The sequence below is a fragment of the Fusarium verticillioides genome, chromosome 2 (assembly GCF_000149555.1).
Source record: "Fusarium verticillioides 7600 chromosome 2, whole genome shotgun sequence".
NCBI classification, from domain to species: Eukaryota; Fungi; Ascomycota; class Sordariomycetes; order Hypocreales; family Nectriaceae; genus Fusarium; species Fusarium verticillioides.
Genome location: NC_031676.1, coordinates 3965359 through 3983825, shown reverse-complemented (window position 1 = coordinate 3983825; position 18467 = coordinate 3965359). Strand labels below are relative to the sequence as shown.

General features: G+C 49.1%; 6 protein-coding genes and 2 non-coding genes across 8 annotated transcripts; 5 read left to right on the top strand and 3 right to left on the bottom strand.

Moving 5' to 3' along the window:
- Positions 1-214: 214 nt before the first annotated feature.
- Positions 215-1707, top strand: FVEG_03706 (hypothetical protein; the record flags this gene model as incomplete). Its single annotated transcript, XM_018891327.1, has 4 exons — positions 215-505; positions 554-692; positions 742-850; positions 906-1707. The coding sequence occupies 4 exons, from the start codon at positions 215-217 to the stop codon at positions 1705-1707; spliced, it is 1341 nt and encodes a 446-aa protein (XP_018747824.1).
- Positions 1708-1827: 120 nt separating this feature from the next.
- Positions 1828-1927, bottom strand: FVEG_15322. The gene has a single exon. It is a non-coding gene; the product is annotated as a tRNA-Leu (tRNA).
- An 845-nt stretch (positions 1928-2772) lies between these two features.
- On the top strand, positions 2773-4851 carry FVEG_03707 (hypothetical protein). Its single transcript, XM_018891328.1, has one exon. The coding sequence runs from the start codon at positions 3058-3060 to the stop codon at positions 4618-4620; it is 1563 nt and encodes a 520-aa protein (XP_018747825.1). The 5' UTR covers positions 2773-3057; the 3' UTR covers positions 4621-4851.
- A 2201-nt stretch (positions 4852-7052) lies between these two features.
- FVEG_03708 (hypothetical protein) lies at positions 7053-7542 on the top strand (the record flags this gene model as incomplete). Its single annotated transcript, XM_018891329.1, has 2 exons — positions 7053-7288; positions 7341-7542. The coding sequence occupies 2 exons, from the start codon at positions 7053-7055 to the stop codon at positions 7540-7542; spliced, it is 438 nt and encodes a 145-aa protein (XP_018747826.1).
- A 291-nt stretch (positions 7543-7833) lies between these two features.
- FVEG_03709 (hypothetical protein) lies at positions 7834-9529 on the bottom strand (the record flags this gene model as incomplete). The annotated part of the gene is made up of 3 exons (XM_018891330.1): positions 7834-8813; positions 8862-9246; positions 9293-9529. The coding sequence occupies 3 exons, from the start codon at positions 9527-9529 to the stop codon at positions 7834-7836; spliced, it is 1602 nt and encodes a 533-aa protein (XP_018747827.1).
- A 1020-nt stretch (positions 9530-10549) lies between these two features.
- Positions 10550-10632, top strand: FVEG_15323. Its single transcript has one exon. It is a non-coding gene; the product is annotated as a tRNA-Lys (tRNA).
- Positions 10633-10758: 126 nt separating this feature from the next.
- Positions 10759-11932, top strand: FVEG_03710 (hypothetical protein). Its single transcript, XM_018891331.1, has 2 exons — positions 10759-11096; positions 11157-11932. The coding sequence occupies exons 1-2, from the start codon at positions 11028-11030 to the stop codon at positions 11775-11777; spliced, it is 690 nt and encodes a 229-aa protein (XP_018747828.1). The 5' UTR covers positions 10759-11027; the 3' UTR covers positions 11778-11932.
- On the bottom strand, positions 10880-16608 carry FVEG_03711 (3-hydroxy-3-methylglutaryl-coenzyme A reductase). The gene is made up of 3 exons (XM_018891332.1): positions 15866-16608; positions 12481-15708; positions 10880-12433 (listed from the first exon to the last, which is right to left on the bottom strand). The coding sequence occupies exons 2-3, from the start codon at positions 15639-15641 to the stop codon at positions 12043-12045; spliced, it is 3552 nt and encodes a 1183-aa protein (XP_018747829.1). The 5' UTR covers positions 15642-15708; positions 15866-16608; the 3' UTR covers positions 10880-12042.
- Positions 16609-18467: the final 1859 nt, after the last annotated feature.

The following is an 18467-nucleotide window of genomic DNA, read 5'->3' as shown; positions in this document are numbered from 1 at the left end:
TGGTAGCATCGGCTCAAGCGTGTAGATCTTGTGTTTGACAGCAAGGGCGCAATTCATAACCGAGCTACCGAGGTCGGCGTTCCCTTGTTTGGAATAGCTTATCTTATCTTCACTGGACCACCAAGAGAGCCATTGTCCTTTCAACTACTATTAGTTATTAACATTGTATTTCACGTTTTAGAGGCTTTTCGTTAAAGTACTGCCCGACAATTCAATGTGTTCTAGGCTCATACCACGTTCCTCCTTACGGTCCTTACGGACAGCGCACGTTGGGCGGCATATCTTACCAATAAGCCAAGCCAGATACATATCAACACCAGTGAATTATCGGGTTATTGAGCATACTATTGACTGCAGCCACTCAAGAGAATATCTCGCTGAGACGGCAAATGGCGATGAAGACACACCAAAACTTGCTGTGAAGCAATACGTTCCCCACGACAACCCCAATCCTCAACCTGGTGATGTAACCGTTATTGGTGCTCACGCAAATGGTTTTCCAAAGGTAATGAAGCTAAAGGTTCTCGGTGTGAAACTATAACTGACTTGTCAGGAACTGTATGAGCCGCTATGGGATGAGCTGTATGACCGAGCAAGACAACAAGATCTCAGGATACGATCGATATGGATTGCAGATGTATGGAATCAAGGTCAGTCAGGAGTTATTAACGAGAGAGTACTCGGCAACGATCGTGAGTACAATATCTATCGGATACGGTTACCAATACTTACATATTACAGTCAGTTGGTTTGACCACGCAAGAGACCTTATGAATCTCATCAACCAACATCAACGAGACATTCCTCATCCCATCGTTGGTATTGGTCATAGTATGGGTGGAACTCAGCTGTGAGCAGCCATCACCGACATTAGGACACCTGAACTATGCGCTAACTAAAGAAAGGGCACAGCTGGCACTTTGGCACCCTAGGCTTCTGGACTCGTTAGTACTTATCGACCCGATCATCCAGATACCGAACCCAAGTATTTCCCTCGCCGGTCTTTCCACAAAGAGGCGGGATATCTGGTCATCAAGAGAAGATGCCGTTACAAGGTTCAAGAAAAGCAAGTTCTTCCAGTCTTGGGATGCTCGTGTTCTGGACCTTTGGATAGAACATGGGCTTCGAAATATTCCGACTGAACTTCATCCGAAGGAAGAGGGTTCAAGTCCAGATGAGCGAGTTACGCTCACGACGTCGAAGCATCAAGAGCTCTTTAGCTTCGTTCGGCCGACATACATAGAAAGAGACTGGGAACCATTCAACGACAAAGACCCGGAACAGAATAAAGACTGCCCCGACTACCCTTTTCATCGCCCAGAGCCGCCAAAGATATTTCGCCACTTACCCGAGCTTCGACCAAGTACCCTATTCGTTTTCGGAAAGCAATCAGAGTTTTCTTCCCCAGAGCGACGAGAGGAGAAAATGCGGACAACAGGCACCGGAGTTGGGGGCAGCGGGGGCGTAGCAGCTGGTAGAGTTCAAGAGGAAACTCTTGACTGTGGCCACTTGATACCGATGGAGAAGGTTTCTGAGTGCGCAGATGTCATCTCTTCATTCCTCGGGAAAGAAACGAGACAATGGCGCGATCAGCAAGAATCGTTCAAGAGGTATTGGGAAAGCCTGTCGAGACGACAACAAATCACGATCGATGAACAGTGGGAGGAGAAGGTTAAGTTTGGGGATAAATACTTGAGAAAACCATAGAAGCATTCATGTCGAACTAATATTGGTAGCACGACTCAAGTCAATAGACAGTTATTGAAGCAAAAATACAATAGATTTGACTCGGATCTAGAAAAGGGACATAATGCAAAAATGATATGTTGATGAGACTGGGACTCGAACCCAGGAGGATTGCTCCACCAGGAAATTGGTGTTAAGGTTAACCTTAACCTGGCGCCATAACCAACTCGGCCATCTCACCGGTAATTGGATGAAAACTAGGTAGCCGATTGGAGTCTATACATGTAAAATTGTGAGACTCCCACAAACTTGGAGCCTCGGATTCTTCACATATGTTTAGGGGTAAAGTGAAGGGCTATGATTTTGACTCTCGTGCTCGCTTTATGAGTGAATTAAGGCGGGGAAGGCAAGGAGAGCTTCGTCCTTTGTGACTCATCAATTATCCTTTAGGCACCGACCAATCACGACTATAGTTTGAGAAAGTAACTTGCTTTTTCCTCTCACATCCAGCCACAATGTGCTCTCAAAGACCTGATACTGTGGCTTTTATGCTCCCTCTTTCTGGTGAGCACGTTTTATGGGCAGAAATCGCCACGTACTCGCGCCACACCTCGTTCGGCTCCACGACTTGTAATCATGAGGGAAAATGCTCTGTGAACGCCCTCCCCACGAACTATGTCTCTCTATTCGCTTCACCCTCGGATGCTTCGATATTTCGTTGTTAGTGACTCATGGCCGTGGCTTGTATACCATGTGAGAAGCTTGCACAGGTCAGAGTACCAGAACTCTCAAGATGAAGGCATCATGACTCTCGTGATATAACGACGAAGCAGTATAAGAGAACGGGCTCCCAAACCCCTGGTGTTCTTTGGCCTATTTCACTATTTTATACTCTGACACCGTCGACTGCGTGCACAAATCGAAGAAACTTTCCAATGTGTCCTATCACAGCGATTGTGACTTGCCTGTTCGGCTTCTTATTCGACACATAGGAGCCTGTTCACGAACTCAGCCATCTAACTTTCAACTGACCTGTTGATAGCATCAGGGCTCAGGGCATAGCGATAAAAGTTAAATCCTCCTTCAATTATATATTCTCCTTCTTCATGCCATCCTTTCCCCCGGAAACTTCTCTTTAGCATCACACACACTTTCCAAGCATACTGCAAGCACCGATTCTTTTTGACACTTCTCTTTCAATCTCAACTTGCTGCTATCTTCCAGATCGTGTGTACTGCTTATTCAAGTCTTGTAGCATCAGCTACTTGAATTGTCTTCACTTTATTTATCCCTTTGACACTCTATTCACCGTCTCACTACTCTTCGTCAAAACACCATACTTTACAGCTCTGTGCTTCACATCCTGTCACAATGTCTAGCACAACTACCACCAAGGACCCACAAGAGGTTGCCGAGGATTTTAACGTCAGCTCTGATCTACCACTCCGACTGAAATCCTCTTCACGACAAAACACAGTTTTTATCGCACCTTCTGTGTTTACATCACCATCTTCTGTCGATGATTTGGCCCAGACATCTGTTACGCCATGTGACCAAGAAGAGACTGATGCTACATCCGGAAGCGGCACCATCTTTGGTATTTCTTTTCCATGTCCTCCTCCTCCCAACACTCCAGCTGAGAGCAGTGATGGCATCTCTGTTTCAGGCGAACCATCACCAAAATCTGGTTGGACTGGGGAATACTCTGATCCTGGTACCTCTTTCACTAGCATGTCTAAGCTCGGTTGGACAGGAGAATACTCTCAATCTGATCCTATTACTTCTACCACTAGCATGTCTAGGCTTCGTTGGACGGGAGAGTACTCTACCTCTGGGGTCGAGCCTGAACATTTAATGGCAAGACTCGGCACTTTGGCCAATACATCAGAGGACGAGCCTGACAAAACCCAGAGTGGAGACGAGGAAATATCTTCTGGAGACAGCTCCCCAACGAAAGGGGATGAAAGTGCTTGCACTGCTAGAAACATCAGTCCTGAAGAAGAAGAAGAGGTAGCCAAGTTGGCACGTCAGGCTATCTGGGGTATGACTCCTCTCTCAGCCATTGAATCCCTAGAAATTAAGCAAGTCACGTCTGGCGCTGTTACCATCACCAATTCGGTTGCTCAGCCCCAATCTGCTGCTCTATGCAACATTGAGAATGACGCTGTTCCCGAGACTGCAGAGGCTGTGGTGTCCCCTCCTATTGAGGCAAAGTCCACAAGAGACGCCAAATTTGTCAAGCGAGAAGAGGACAGTCACATTGGTCGTGTGGCTTGCTGCATGAGTCTCTTCAAGATGCGCAGCAAACCCGAGCCTCAGGCACCAGTCAACCAACCCAAGCACGCCACTCTCTCACCAACAAAGTCTTGTCTCAAGCCATCTAATTCTCTGGCTGGCATTGTTCTTGACAGAATCGAGGAAGGCAGCCCTCATGAGCCTGTCCCAGCACCCAAGCCACCAAAAAGCGCCAGTATTACTTTCGATCTAGACGAGACAGCCGAGAGTGACAAGTCCAAGCGCAAGTTAAAGTCCAAGTCCAAGTCTTATTTCAATTTCAACCTCTTTAGCAAATCAAGCTATGAGGAGACCCAGGACACTTCCGATGAGGAAGAAGAACTTGATCCAGACTCGCCATTTGCAGCACAAGACGTGGAAATACAACGCCGTCTGGCACGAGCTGATGTCCACCGCGACGCAAATGAACGCGCAGCTATTATTCGAGGCGCGCTGGACTTTCTCTTGGTTGTCTCCGATAGAGTCGACAGTGTTGCTGCTGATCGCATCGGGGTTCTATTGGACAAGACTGGGGATAGGTGTCTTGGGAGCTATACTGGGGAAGAAAAGGATCACGTGAATCCTCACCAGTATGGCAACAAGGTTAGCCAGAGCCTGTACCGCTCTAAAGAGACGGCTATGTCTTATAAAAGAAGATGACGGTCTCGAAACACTGTTCGTTTGGAAGGTCCTTGGATGTGAGGGGCTGTCCGCAATTCCATTATTGGCGGATCTTACCTTTTCTGGGTGAATATTCGATGGTTTTTATTTGGTCTGACGTTGGAGTTGAATGAAAGGAGTTGGGGTTATTGGAGCATATGGGAAGATTGATTATATACCACAGCGGCAACTCAGATGATGAAAGAGGTTGCAATAACATAGATACCCATCATTGACGAAAAAAAGTCTTTTTTGTTTCTCAAAATGTTCAGACCTGTATGATCTTTTAGTGGCATGTCTAGTAAGTTCTTTGTGCTGATTTGTCTCAAGTCTCAACACGTCTACTCTCATAACCCTTCATCCGTGACCCCTTCTTTGTGTCTGCCACAGTGTGGGCCTCACCGCGTTCAATTCACTGAAGTGACTTGACATATTGTGATCTAGGAAAACCAGGGAGAAAAGCTTTAAGGATAATAGATCTTTGGGTCGTTACAACTATTATCACAACGTCATGTGGCTCTATCGTGCAATCATGGATATTAGACGGTCGTGACACAAGATTGCTTGTCACACTTTGCATGGTTCCCCCATGTCGTGAGTAAATCGTTCATTTATTGGATGCTCGATACTTCCAGTCAAATTCATTCTCATTCTTCTCTTTATGTTCTTTAATTCTACAGATAATGGTTCCTTACTCTCTCTCTCTTATTGTGGTCGAAGCTCCTAGAATGGTATGTCGACTTGTGGCATACCCTCACGGAAAGTTCTGTTGATCGCTAGCCTTACTAGATGTTGTTTCTGTAGTCACCCATACCCAAACCTTGAGCGCCACAAACGGACGGCTCATGAAGCGGCTCGGGACCGGGCTCAGCCGAGACATCATCTTCTGTTCTTGGGGCAGATCACAAGTCTCAGGCAAGACACGCGCGAGTTCCGGCGTGCCGCAGCTCAAATAGATCCGGACCAATGAGCCTGCCACTTTCTTCCGATTGGTTTATGGAGTCATGAGGCGTTTCCTGTGCCGTTACGGAGTGGTTACGTGGTTGGGCACCGGGATTCGGAAGCCGGCCCACCCATCGTCCCTCTGGCGATGGTGTTTCTGAACGACTCTGTCAGTCTCTTGGATCTCTGCCGCCGCTTTCTATCTTTACACTTCATTCCTCTACTGTCCTGGGAACAAAGACTTTGCTTGTGGCCTCAGCGGCTATCCTTATTTGCGGCGCCACGGCGATTAGGAGAGTGATTGACATAGACTATGAGAAATAGGGCATGGAGAATTATCTGTCTACCACTATGTTACACCAATATGGGTGTAACTTCGGCGCTTTTCTCGTTACATGCTTCTTGTGCCACTCGCTTGCCTAGAATTTACATCTTTGCTGTCGTACATGACCCGTTCACCATGTCGTACGCCACGGCGTAACCAGGTAATGCCATCCTCTCCACTAAGGGGCGACCTCGTGTCTCATATGTATTGGTGATCCTGGAAAGACTAGTATCGCCCCCATTTCAAGTACCTTTTGTTAAATCCGATTATGTTTAGGAACCCTTCCATCCCATAGTGATATAGGAAGGGGGAACATAGAGGCCATGTTTAGCAGCGTAGTAATCATGCGGGGTATTTGCATTACATAGCTGCCATGCAATGAGCCAGGATGTAACCTTATTTCTTAGAGTATACTATTCAGCTGAGGTCTTCTAGCGTTCCTGTTCGACGATGTTCTTTTCTCTAGGCCAGTCATTGATTGATATGATAATGTCAACAAGTGTATAATGTATGAGTTTCTCACCCTGACAATAGCCATACGTCGACGTATACGCATGAAAAATAGTTGATATATGAGCCATTTAGAATAGACATACAGTAGTTCCTTCGTATTTGCTGCCGTTTCTCGATACATATTCTAGTGGGGGCGAGAAATCTTGGCCCCTTGATCTAGTTAGGTGATAAGAGTATCCAGGTAATCCAGCCCGAGGCTCTTTCAGCATTGTTTTCCAAGGTCTCCAGTATTTTTTATCCCTGAGGATGCTGTTACTGGTGGGATCAGTCGCTCTGCGTGTCAAGGATGGTTTCTGCGGATACAAGTCGGTCGAGTTTTCAACTTCGGTCCCGAACTCATCCGACGCTCCCTCCATCCATCACATCAGATCACGTCTGGAAGCATAGGATAACGAATGAGATTCTAAGAGATCCCTCGCACGGCATGTAGAGGTTCTTCCTGGGTCGCTTCGTCACACGGGAGCCATTCACGAAGCTCGTCTAGCGATTGCTTTTCAGGCAAAGATGTGAGTAACTATGTAAGCCTAGAGCGAGGCCAATATCCATAAAAGCGAAGACATCTCCCGCTCATTCTACTTTTCTGATATCCTCAATAACAGCAGTATTCCAAAAATCAAACAACTATCTCAAATCTCAACTATAACTTGACAAGATGCGCTTCTCCATCATCACTTCATCCCTTCTTGTCACTCAGGGCAGCTGCCTCGCTGCTCCCCCCATCATCACAGCCCAAGGCTTCTCTCCCGTTCCGAGAAGCAAGCTCGAGGCCCGTGATTCCTACGACTGCAACGGAAGCGGTCTCTGCGGTGCGATCCAGGTCAGAGACTGCGATAATGCCATCAACAACAGACTGATTCGTAATAACGATGTCAACTATGGTGCACCTGGGTAAGTCTACTTCTGATCTGAAAACAGAGTTGTATCTAACAGCCTTTCTCAGAAGTGGGAGACCACAGACAGGTACATGCCAGGGCTACTGCGGTATTTTCATCCAGGGGAGATCTACCTGTGCTCGCACGGGCAATCAGATGTGGTATGACTATCAGGATATCAGACGAAATGGCTGCCGAATCTGTGGCAGTAAACATTGGGGAGATGGCTGCTTGACTACCATCAACCGTGTCAGTGGCTGCCCTAACTGAGACTTGACCACTGACGCTTGAAGATTCAACTCTTCACGGTTCAAGTCTCTAGCAGTATCGAGTGAGATACATCATTCTTGAATACAGACCCTATACTTGATGTGTTTGTCTTTGAGCTAGTGAACGTAATAACTGTGTTATATCTGCTCCAGGGTGCAAAAGTACGAATTCACTCCTCTCCAGTCACTGGTGACAATTAATTATTGTAGAAGTTACCAGAAGTATTGACGAGATACATCAAGTCAAGTTATGTTGCTTCTCTTGATCTACATAGAACTATGGGGTAAACGTCTACTTCCTCTCCCTCCTCTTAACCATGATCTGCACACCACTCGGCGGATTATTCGCCTCAGCAATCCAATAATTCGGCGGCCTCTTCCCCTCATACTCATCCGCCAATTTGATATCATAATTTCTCAATGCATACGCCAAGATCATCTTCATCTCAAAGTCAATGAGGAACCGCCCCGGGCACGCATGCTTCCCATGTCCAAAGGTCAAGAACTCAGGCGATGTGGTGACAAATGTAACGGGCGGTGCTGTCTCGTCGCGACTAGCTGCTGTCTCGCGAATTCTCGAAAAACGGAACGGATCGTATTTTAAACCATCTTCGTAGAACTCGTTGTCGGTTTGTGCGGGGTGGCCCATGAAGGAGATGATTGAACCCTTGGGGACGTGGTGACCATCTTCCGTCTTGAAGTCATCGACCATGACTTTGCGAAACACTGCGCGTCCGCCGAAGGAACACAGACGGATTGACTCTCTCGCAACACTATCAGCGCGCGTCATAGCTTGAATACCACTTTTGGTCCAGTTCACAGAGTCATCAGTCCCAAGAATACGATCCATCTCATCGCGCAGGGTGGCAATCGTATTGAACTCTGCATCAGAGCCCAGCACGTTCAAAATGAGATTAACGATTTGGATCTGCGTGTTGTGAATTGATCCAAAGTTCTGAGCGACGACGCGACGAGCTAGTGACTCCATGTCGTTGACTTCATGCTGGCGATGGCGCAGAGCGTAGTTGATCATCATCTGAACTTGGTCTTGCGGTTGCGGTTCGTCGGGGTGATTGTTGATCCTATCGAAGCGATGTTTGAGGAGAGGCATGATCCATTTCTTCATCTTGTTTACTTTTGTATTGACGATTTGGCCGAAGAGTGTTCCGGTTATGGGCTGTAAGATACAGGGGAGACCGCCTGTGAGACCAGCGTTCATGATGAAGAGGTCGTTCATCTCGAGCGCAAGATTGAGATACTCTTTATTCCGACCTATTTCATCGGCAACTCCCAAAGCAATTGACGTGATGGTAGACTTACAGAGTGGAAGTCCAACGGTGAAGCGACTGGCGGCCTGGGCCACGATCATCTTGACAGTCTTTGTAAGGTCAATCCTTCTCCAATTCTCCGTATCTGTACCGAACTGTTCATCAAACACCTCATGAAGTTCGTCCTTCATGTTATTCGCAATAATCTCAATCGCACGGTTGAGATCATACTTTACTACAAGTCCCTGCCACGCATCAACGACATATTTCTCGTGCCCAAGCGACCACCGCACTTGATCGACTTCAGCGAACGCTTGCTCCATGTCGAGAACATCCTCAGGTTGGTTGAGTACGCCTTTCATTTGGCTGTGTGGCAAGAGTACTTCTATTCTGACGCCAAAGCCAGGGATGACGACGGGTTTGCCTTTCTTGAGATACTGCGCTGTGTCAGCGGTAGTCGTTGGAAGGGGAGGGAGGCTGTACTTCATGGTATGCTTCGTAGAAGAGTGCTTGACAGTCAGTGAGGTACGCCCATCGTGTACGAAGACTAAAGCGACGAGCACCCTTTTGCTCCCTTATAAGCGGGATATCCGGTGGATAAGGAACAGAAGTGAGCTTGTCAATCACATAAATCGCAATAACCCCAATGACAACGATTGAGGCGATTCCCAGCGGACTCACCACACGAGCCAAAAGGCCCAACTCAGCAGTATACGGCATCTTGAGAGGAATAAAGAATGACCTAGCTGCCAACATGCAGCGAGGGGCCTGCTGTATTTAATCCATCGCATGCCACTGGTGCAGAGTAACGGCTGTATATAAGCGCCTAGGCGCGGCACGGATTCCGTCATCGGCTGTCCGTTCCATGATCAAAGGGTGAAGGATTGCGCTGCAGAGGAATGACTATGGATGAGGATCCTTGTAGAATGGTAGATGGTGGTTTGACTACGCGGTAGTGCTGACGGCTGAGGCGTGAGGACATGAACTTGGCGGTTAGGTCAACTCCAAGAGTTCAGAGCATGGATTCCTAATTCAGACTGCATCACCATAAAACTGGGTCAATTATTGAAGTTGGATCAATCTCCTCCAGTGAATGTTGGATTGCGCACTGAGTCTGCGTGGTCATGTCCAGTCCCTCGAGGATGGGAAACGTAATGTTGCAAAGTGACACTTGTTTGGCATATCGACCCAAGATCTATCGTAAGCACTTACTCACGCCCCAATTTGAGCGTGCTGGGATGTCTGAACCAGTGAATGCGCAAGCAGAACTTCATCTGCCACACTTTTTGTAACCCGAGTACGAATATCGCTGCATATCACCCAAAACGTTTTATTGTGTGTTGGTTGGAGGTTGGTACGTAACATGTCACCAAGCAACAAGATGAGAGAACGGTCTGCCTGGCAGAAGAGAGCTAGGCAATGAACAACCCGCAGAGTTAGTAGAAGCAAACATAATAACCTCAATCAAAACACTTAGACACTGACATACCAAGCTTCCAACCTCAAGTTTCATCTCCCCAGAGCCTCAATCCACGATCCAGGGTAGCTTCATCTCCATCTCCACATCCCATCAGGCCAGGGTGTCCCTGAAAACCCACTGAAGTTAATAACCCCTCTGCCCCTCCACGCCCCAAATTCCCTCCACCAACACTGAAAAGCTTCTCCTCTCTCACTAACCAACCAGTCCCGTCCACGCGCATGAATCGCGATACCTGCACCATCTTCAACAAAAAAGATTGAGCCCGGTTAGCTCAATCGGTAGAGCGTGAGACTCTTACGAGTACGCGATCTCAAGGTTGCGGGTTCGACCCCCGCATCGGGCTATTCCTATAAGAACATTTTTTTACTCACCTTTTGAATGTTTATCTCTGAAAGATTTTGGAGTTGGAAGTGTGAATCTTTTTGTCGTGAATGGTGCTCGGTTATCTGAGCGTGATACCCCTCTGTCGGAAGAGCGGGGCCGATCGGAAAATGGTGGCTCTTATCAGTTGATCACTTCCCTTCTCCATTGTCATCATCTGCGAGACATTGCTCGTTCAAGACACTCGCTGCTTGTGATACGCTCCTTGGGGGTCAAGAAAACATCGAACCTTTAATATAGGGCGTCTCAATAAACCCAGCAAAGGTCATCCATCCTAAACTCAAGTCAAAGTGCCTCAGTCTTTTTGTCATTTAAAATCGAGGTCCTCCCCTAGACGCTCAAACGATAAGTTAAAAGATGGCGAGCGATAAACCGTATAAGCCTGCGCTCATCATTGTCGACTTCCAAGAAGACTTCTGCCCGCCAGTGAGTATCGAATCTTCACTGTCATGATCTCATCCAAGCCCAGCTATCTAACATCTCCAGTCGGGCTCCCTCGCTGTCCCTTCAGGCCGCACAATCGCATCCCCCATAAACCATCTAACAACCCTCCCTTTCCCTCTCATCCTCGCAACAAAAGACTTCCACCCACCCTCCCACATATCCTTCGCCTCAAACCATCCCTCTTCAACACCATACACATCAACTACAACAATCCAGCACCCAAACGACCCGTCCCAGAGTTACACCACAACGTTATGGCCAACGCACTGCGTTCAAGGCACACCGGGCTGTGAGCTGGTCCCAGAGTTAGACGTCTCGCGAGTTCACGCTGTTATCGAAAAGGGTCAGGATGAGCGCGTGGAGATGTACAGTGCGTTTTATGATCCGTTTAGGGTGAGTGATAGTGGACTCGCAGGCATGTTGAGTGAGCAGGGCGTAACGGATGTTTTTGTGGTTGGGTTGGCAGCGGACTTTTGCGTTAAAGCTACGGCGGAGGATGCGCTGCAGGAAGGTTATACGACGTGGATTGTCAACGAAGGGACAAAGCCAGTCATGCCTGATAAGTGGGAGGAGTGCAGGAGAGGCATGGAGGACAAGGGCATCAAGTTCACGCCCATTGATGGAGATGCAGTGGCAAAAGTAGAGACATATGGCATGATTTAACGAAAAAAGGATTAAAATTGAATAGCGAAGTGGTACTTTAACATAACTACCATCTTCAATATGGCCATCTTTCGGCGGCTGTATATGTATGTATGTATGGATGCTCTCATCTTTCCAGAATGTTCAATGCAAAAACTCCATGCTGTGTGACCATCCACTCCATCCCAGACCATGCGTGTAGTTTATCATACTCATACATGATCTCGTCTATGTAAACTTTTTATCATCCGGTCGCCTCTACTCCTTCAAATGCAAAGTTATTCGTCTATCGCTTTGACCTCTGAATAGCAGCAGCGCTCATCGACGTTGTTGACGCTGAGCGCTCCTGAGCATTGGTCATGGCCAGGGAGACGGGCGTCATGGGAGGAGCAGGGGTGGTGCTGCGAGAGGGAGCGGCACTTCGGTTGTGCTGCATGTGAGCTCGGACGAGATGACCAGCGGCCAAGGCACTGCAGAGAGAAAGCTCGCCGGCGAGGACGGCTGCACCGATGATGCGGGCGAGACGGCGGGCGTTGTCACCGGGGTTGGTAGGGTGAGAGCCTCGAACACCAAGGATGTCGAGCATAGCGCTCTGGGGCTCGAGGATAGTACCACCACCAAGAGTTCCAACCTCAAGCGAGGGCATAGAGACGGAGATCTGAAGAGCTCCGTTGAGGCTGTAGACGTTAGCGTGTGTTCGGCTTGATATGTGGGACAAACTTACTTCTTCATAATGGTGATACAGTTGGCGCTCTCAACAACCTGAGCAGGGTCCTGACCGGTGGCCAGGAAAATAGCAGCGACAATGTTGGCAGCGTGGGCGTTGAAACCACCGAGTGAACCAGCCATAGCGGAACCAATCAGGTTCTTAGCAACGTTGAGCTCGACGAGAGAGTCGACATCGCTCTTGAGAACGCTGCGAACAACCTCACCGGGGATGATAGCCTCAGCAACAACACCCTTACCACGTCCGTCGATCCAGTTGAGGGCCGCGGCCTTCTTATCCGTACAGTAGTTACCGGAGACAGAGATGATCTGCATGTCGTCGAAACCTCCATCGTTGGCCATGACGCTCAGAGCGTGCTCAACACCCTTGGAAATCATATTCATACCCATAGCGTCACCAGTGGTGGTCTTGAATCGGATGTACAGGTTGGTACCGGCAAGGGCGGTCTTCATGGATTGAAGACGAGCAAAGCGACTGGTAGAGTTGAAAGCCTTCTTCATCATATCCTGACCAGCTTCAGAGTCAAGCCAGAGCTTGGCGGCACCAGCGCGCTCAAGAGTCTCGAAAGCGACACAAGGACCACGAGTCATACCATCGGCAGTGAGGACAGTGATAGCACCGCCACCGGAGTTGATGGCCTTGCAACCTCGACTGGCACTGGCAACCAAGACACCCTCGGTAGTAGCCATGGGGATGAAGTAGCTCTGTCCATCGATAACGAGGGGACCAGCAACACCGACGGGAAGAGGCATATATCCAATAACGTTCTCACAGCACGCGCCGAAGACGCGCTCCCAGTTATAGTTCTCGTAAGGTAGCTTGGATCGGTCGAGGGAGTGGGTAATGTCAGTGGTGGCCTTGTTGCGAGCGATAATGCTTCGTCGAATCTTGACAGCGCGGGTGAAGTCACCGAGAGTCTTCTCAAGAGCGTAACCAGGAATCTTGCCACGCATAGACAGAGAAATAACCTCCTCGTCGGTCATCTCGCGGACGCGCTTCTCGGACAGGAGCTTCTCGAGTTCTTCGTTGCTTCGGTTGGGCAGGTTGGCAGGGCGAGCCTTGGTCATGTGGAGACCCTCGGCCTCGTCGTCGGTAATAGCAGGAGTGCTGGGTTGGGTTCGCATGGGAGTAGGAGGGACGTATTCGCCGAGAGGAAGAGTAGCGGAGCCGGTGTCGTTAAACTGCTGCGCACGGGCAAGCTCGTTTCGGTCGATACTGTGCTCAGGAACATTGGGATCCTTAATTCCCCAGCGGGCTACGTTGAAGAGGTAGCCGTTCAGAGCAACACTGAGAGCAAGGGCAATAACAATCCACTTGGAGAGAACGGGATCTTCAAGAGACTTGAGAATTCCTCCAACCATGCGGCCGCCAACACCGTAGCCCTGGAAATGGTGGTGGAAAGCATCGTCGTAGGCAGGGTTGCTGGCAGCAGAACCAAGAGCGTAGTGAATCGAAGGGTACTCGAGCTCGTACTTGATGGGAGTCAAGACAGTGACCAAGGTAGGTCGGTTGTTGGCCTTGGCAGTAGTGAGGATAGCATCCAGACCGTTGGAGGCAACTTTGAAAGGGTCAACGGAGAGAGGAGCGATGACGCCGCCCAGACTGCTGGCCCAGGTTCGGAGGGTGGACATGGAGCTGGGGTTGCGGAATGGGATCGAGCAGATGTTGACAATGTTGAGAAAGATGAAGCCTAGAATCATCAAGACCTTGAACTTGGGAATACTGCTGCTCTTGCGGCCAAACAGAGAGGTGTCGCCCCTGACGCGGTTCAGCTCATCATCACCCTGGGCGACATTCTCGGCAACACGACGGCTGACACCATCATCCTCGAGCGCCCTACGCATATCAACATGGCGCTTGATACGGTTGATCTCGAGCTTGATGCTGAGAATAGCAGTGTAGAAGGTGAAGAGGAGGATGAAGTCGAAGAACAAGGTCCAGGCGGCCAGAAAGCAGAATTGCTGGAGACCACCCTGAACACCAGAAGCAGCACCAATGATAAGAATGACAATCTCAATAGCGTAATCGCGGATGATCTCGAAACCCTTCTCCTTGATTGCGGCCTGAACAGCATATTGGATCATGTTCTGCATAGAGCGCTCGGGAGATCGCTTGCCAGACTTGGAGTTCTGAGCCTGGATGCGTCGGTGCTCGATGGCGTGGGACATGACAGCGCGGGTGAGGACAATGTTCTTCTCGAAGCCAATGGTGACGACCAAGAATGGGAGACCCTCAGACAGAAGAATCACGCTGATAGGAACACCCAGCTTGGTGGTGACCACAAGACCAAAGAGGAAAGCGAAGACAGAGGAGAACAGAGTGCAGATGCCGAGCCAGAACTTGGAACCCAACTTGCGCATAGAGAGGAAGAGGGAAACAAAGGTCAGGTGCATAGCGATGTAGCCCAGAAGCATGATAACAATATCGAGAGTCTCGGCGTTCTTGAGAAGGTCGAGGAACTCAGTCCAAGCATTGCTAACCCACTGGACAACACTGTTGCGAGTGTTGACCTTGGCAGCCTTCATGATCCATGTTTTCTTCTCGCGTCCGTGCTTGGTCTCAATCTCGACGGCATCTTCGTTGGGGATCTCCTGGGCAGCAGCAAGGAACTCGGGGCCCTCAGAGTAGGGAAGAGCGTAGGCGAGGATGCTGTCCTGGGAATAGGCGGTGAAAGGGTTCTCGGTAGAGGGAAGAGATGTAATGGACAGGTTCTGAGGGATAGGCACGTGGTGAGAGCGAGGAGCAGTGCTGGATGATTCGGCGGACAGGCTGTCAGGGAAGACAAGAGTCAGGAGAGCAAGGTGGTCGGCGTCCGAACCAGCATTGGCTACAGCATCCTGCTCGACGGCCTTCCAGTTCCAAGCAGTCTCAGGTCCTGCGCGTAGGACTCTGCTACCTTCAACGAGGGTCGACCAGTCGGCCTTGCCAAGAGTAGCACTTTCAACACCGGTGCTGAAAAAGCTCTCCTGGAGAAGACCAACATATGAGGTGCTCGCAAGGACGGCGACAACGACGACGGTGTGGATTGGGTGAGAGCACGCGAGTCGGGAGATGAACTGGGCGATGGGCGTAAGTCGCTTGGAGAACCACGACGGTGTCGTCCTTTCGGTGACGGGAGCCTCGCCGCGAAAGCGCGCGGGCAGAAGAACCGCAGCCATGATGTCGGATTCGATTCGAGGGTTAGAAGGGTTATTCGTCGATGTCGTTTACCACATTGATTTTGGTCTAAGCGCAGGTGTAAGTCCGGGGAAGAAGAAAAGATCTGGAGAAAAGGCGGGTATTTGAAGTAGCCATTGACAACACCACAACAAAGAGATGGGTGCAACGATGGAACACATGACGAGTATGGGTGAGGCTTAGGCAGATAAAAACTATTACTTACATTCCCAGAGTGACAGTCCTATTACTTCCAACTATTCGAGGCGGATGACCCAAAAACGCGGTGGGAGGTGGAGGGGCAAGGCCTTGAGGCCGAGCTGAGCTGGGGGACAGCCACAGGATAAAAAAAAAAGGGACGAATCAAAGGAGGCGACGACCACCAACTCGACAAGACAACAGAGAAAGGGATTATTCTCTGGTGTGAGAAGGGAAAGCGATTACGACTGGGAGGGGGGGAATAGAAAAAAGAGAAGGAAGAAAAAAAGAGGTAAAAGGGGGTTAAGAGGGTGTGGAGGGAGATTGAGATTGATGGGATGGTCCAAGAAGCGGGAAATGATGGAGACCGGAAGAAAGTGGAGGGATATTCAAACTGTCGGTCGGAGGGTCGAAGGATCATACCTAGCCCAGGCGGAAGACGCCTATTCTGTTAGGGGACTCAACGTTGAATAAACGACCTAACCAATGCCAATTAATACCGGTACAGTAAAGCCGAGAACTAATAATGTTGTGGAGAAGGCCCTTCTCATCCTTTCAAAATGGCGGCGTTGTCACTGAAATTACAGAGCAGAGTTTAGGAAAAAAAGATCAAAATGCCATCACCGATTCTTGAAACCACAGTCTGACTGGCCAATTGGTTTACAAGTGCATGCGACAAACCAATCGGACAGCTTGTGTCATCACGGTACATTACCACAAGCTGCAAGATTCCGCGCCGAGCATAAGATTTTACGGATGAGTACCTTGTCTGTATGCACCGCTGTCCACTGTGAGTGGCTTGCAGACCCCAGGAACTCAGTGAGTGTGGCGTACAGACCGCGTGGGCTACAGGGAAGGCATTGACTCCTTTCAGGGCGATCATAATGCGAGTAATTGTCTTCAAAGCAGTCAGACGACGTGTAGAAGAATATAATTTTCTCAAGATATTGTTCTCAGCACGGTCTTCCACCAACTGTGTTACCACAGCATTTTCTTTGTCAAACACTGCATGAATGCAAAAGGGCCAAACGACTGTAACGATGCCACGATTTGACAGTCCAGAATGGAACCCTCTTTGAGTTCCATGATGCTTGTCGCCTCTCTTTAATCTTATCTCCCCTAGCTTGCCTTTCGTAATCGTAAAAACCGAATACGCAAATAACCACCACCACTGTCGTCACCGACAGTTGAATGATGAATAATTACAGCCAATTTCAGTATTGATCTGGTATTACGCGTGGTCCTTTTCAGCTCTCCTTGGATCCGAATCTCTTGATGATTTGTATTCGAGGCGCAGTGACCAAGAATTCTGAAGGCAATTCGACAACGCGTGATCGTAAACGTAAAACGCGCCGCAGCGGGAAGGGAAGTGGAGGGAATACCCCTGATCATCCACTTTCGAGGCCAACCGAAAAATGTCTGGGCTCCAGCTTTTTTTTTTTTTTTTTCCTTTTCTCTTTGCTGTCAAATCTCCATGTTACCTCGAGCCAACAAGACGTAGCATTTGCTGTGGATTGGCAATTGTCTCTTCACACAATCATTTCTCATTCAATTCATGTTACTCACCGTACTCAATACAAACTCACTATCTCACAAGTGAAGCTCTCACGACATCGTCGCAAAATATCGGCGGTCTCATCCACTTGAATCTCCCCTTGTACGTAAGAAACTCCACATTCTTCGTAGTCTTGGCGTTTCGCCCCACTCCTTATCAATCAGTTCCTCCATGCCACCATCACCATTGAAGCTTGTAAGAGCAGAATTCTCCGCGCTAGTTGAGCTCTGGTGGGGGTTAAGACGTGGCAAAGCTGCGATTTCGGCTTCTAGTGTGGTTTGAGATTCCCTAGAGGTTAGATTGATAAGATTTGATCTCTTGGACCGAGGTTCTTGAGGCTTTTGGGCGGATATCCGGATCATGTCTTGTGGTGGTGACGTTGAGTAAGACTGGTTCTTGGCTTTGACGTTGAGCCGCATTCGGCTATTATGCGCCATTATTTTCTAGTCTCGTAAATGCCGAGAGGAGTTGGAGTCTTGTTTGGAGGCGGAGGGGGGTTGTTGGATTTGCTGAACCTGCCCGGCCTGCATATTCTGATCAACCTTACAGCGCAGCGACATTCGCTGTACGGTAGCTAATTCTGGGAACTCATGCAGGCTATCATTACGCCGAAAAGGAAGCGCAACCTCTGCCATGGCAAACTTGCTTGCTGGGGACGACGTGTTGTGGCCACGACTTTACGAGTTGCAAGGGCCAAAGTGATGTGCTCATATCTTCTACCAAACTCAGGTGTAGCCTAGCGAGTGCTGCTCGTCGATCATCGTCTAACATGAAGTCACTGAACAAACATGAAACATTTCAGGCTGCAATATCTCAATAACCATCCGATATTCACTTATTGACACCGGTAACTCGCGGCTCAGTGCATCGGATGCCACCCGGATCTGTGCAAACCACGACACAATGATGTACAAGCGTCGGCGTTTTTGCTTCGTGGGAGAATTGTCAAACTTGTGTACGTTGTTCATGATGCAAGAACCGTCTTTGACAGACGAGACCCTTGTAGTGGTTAAACCCTGACCTGGCCGTTGAAGGTCCACCCTCCGGAAGGTTGTTTGCGGGGCCGTAGACCCTG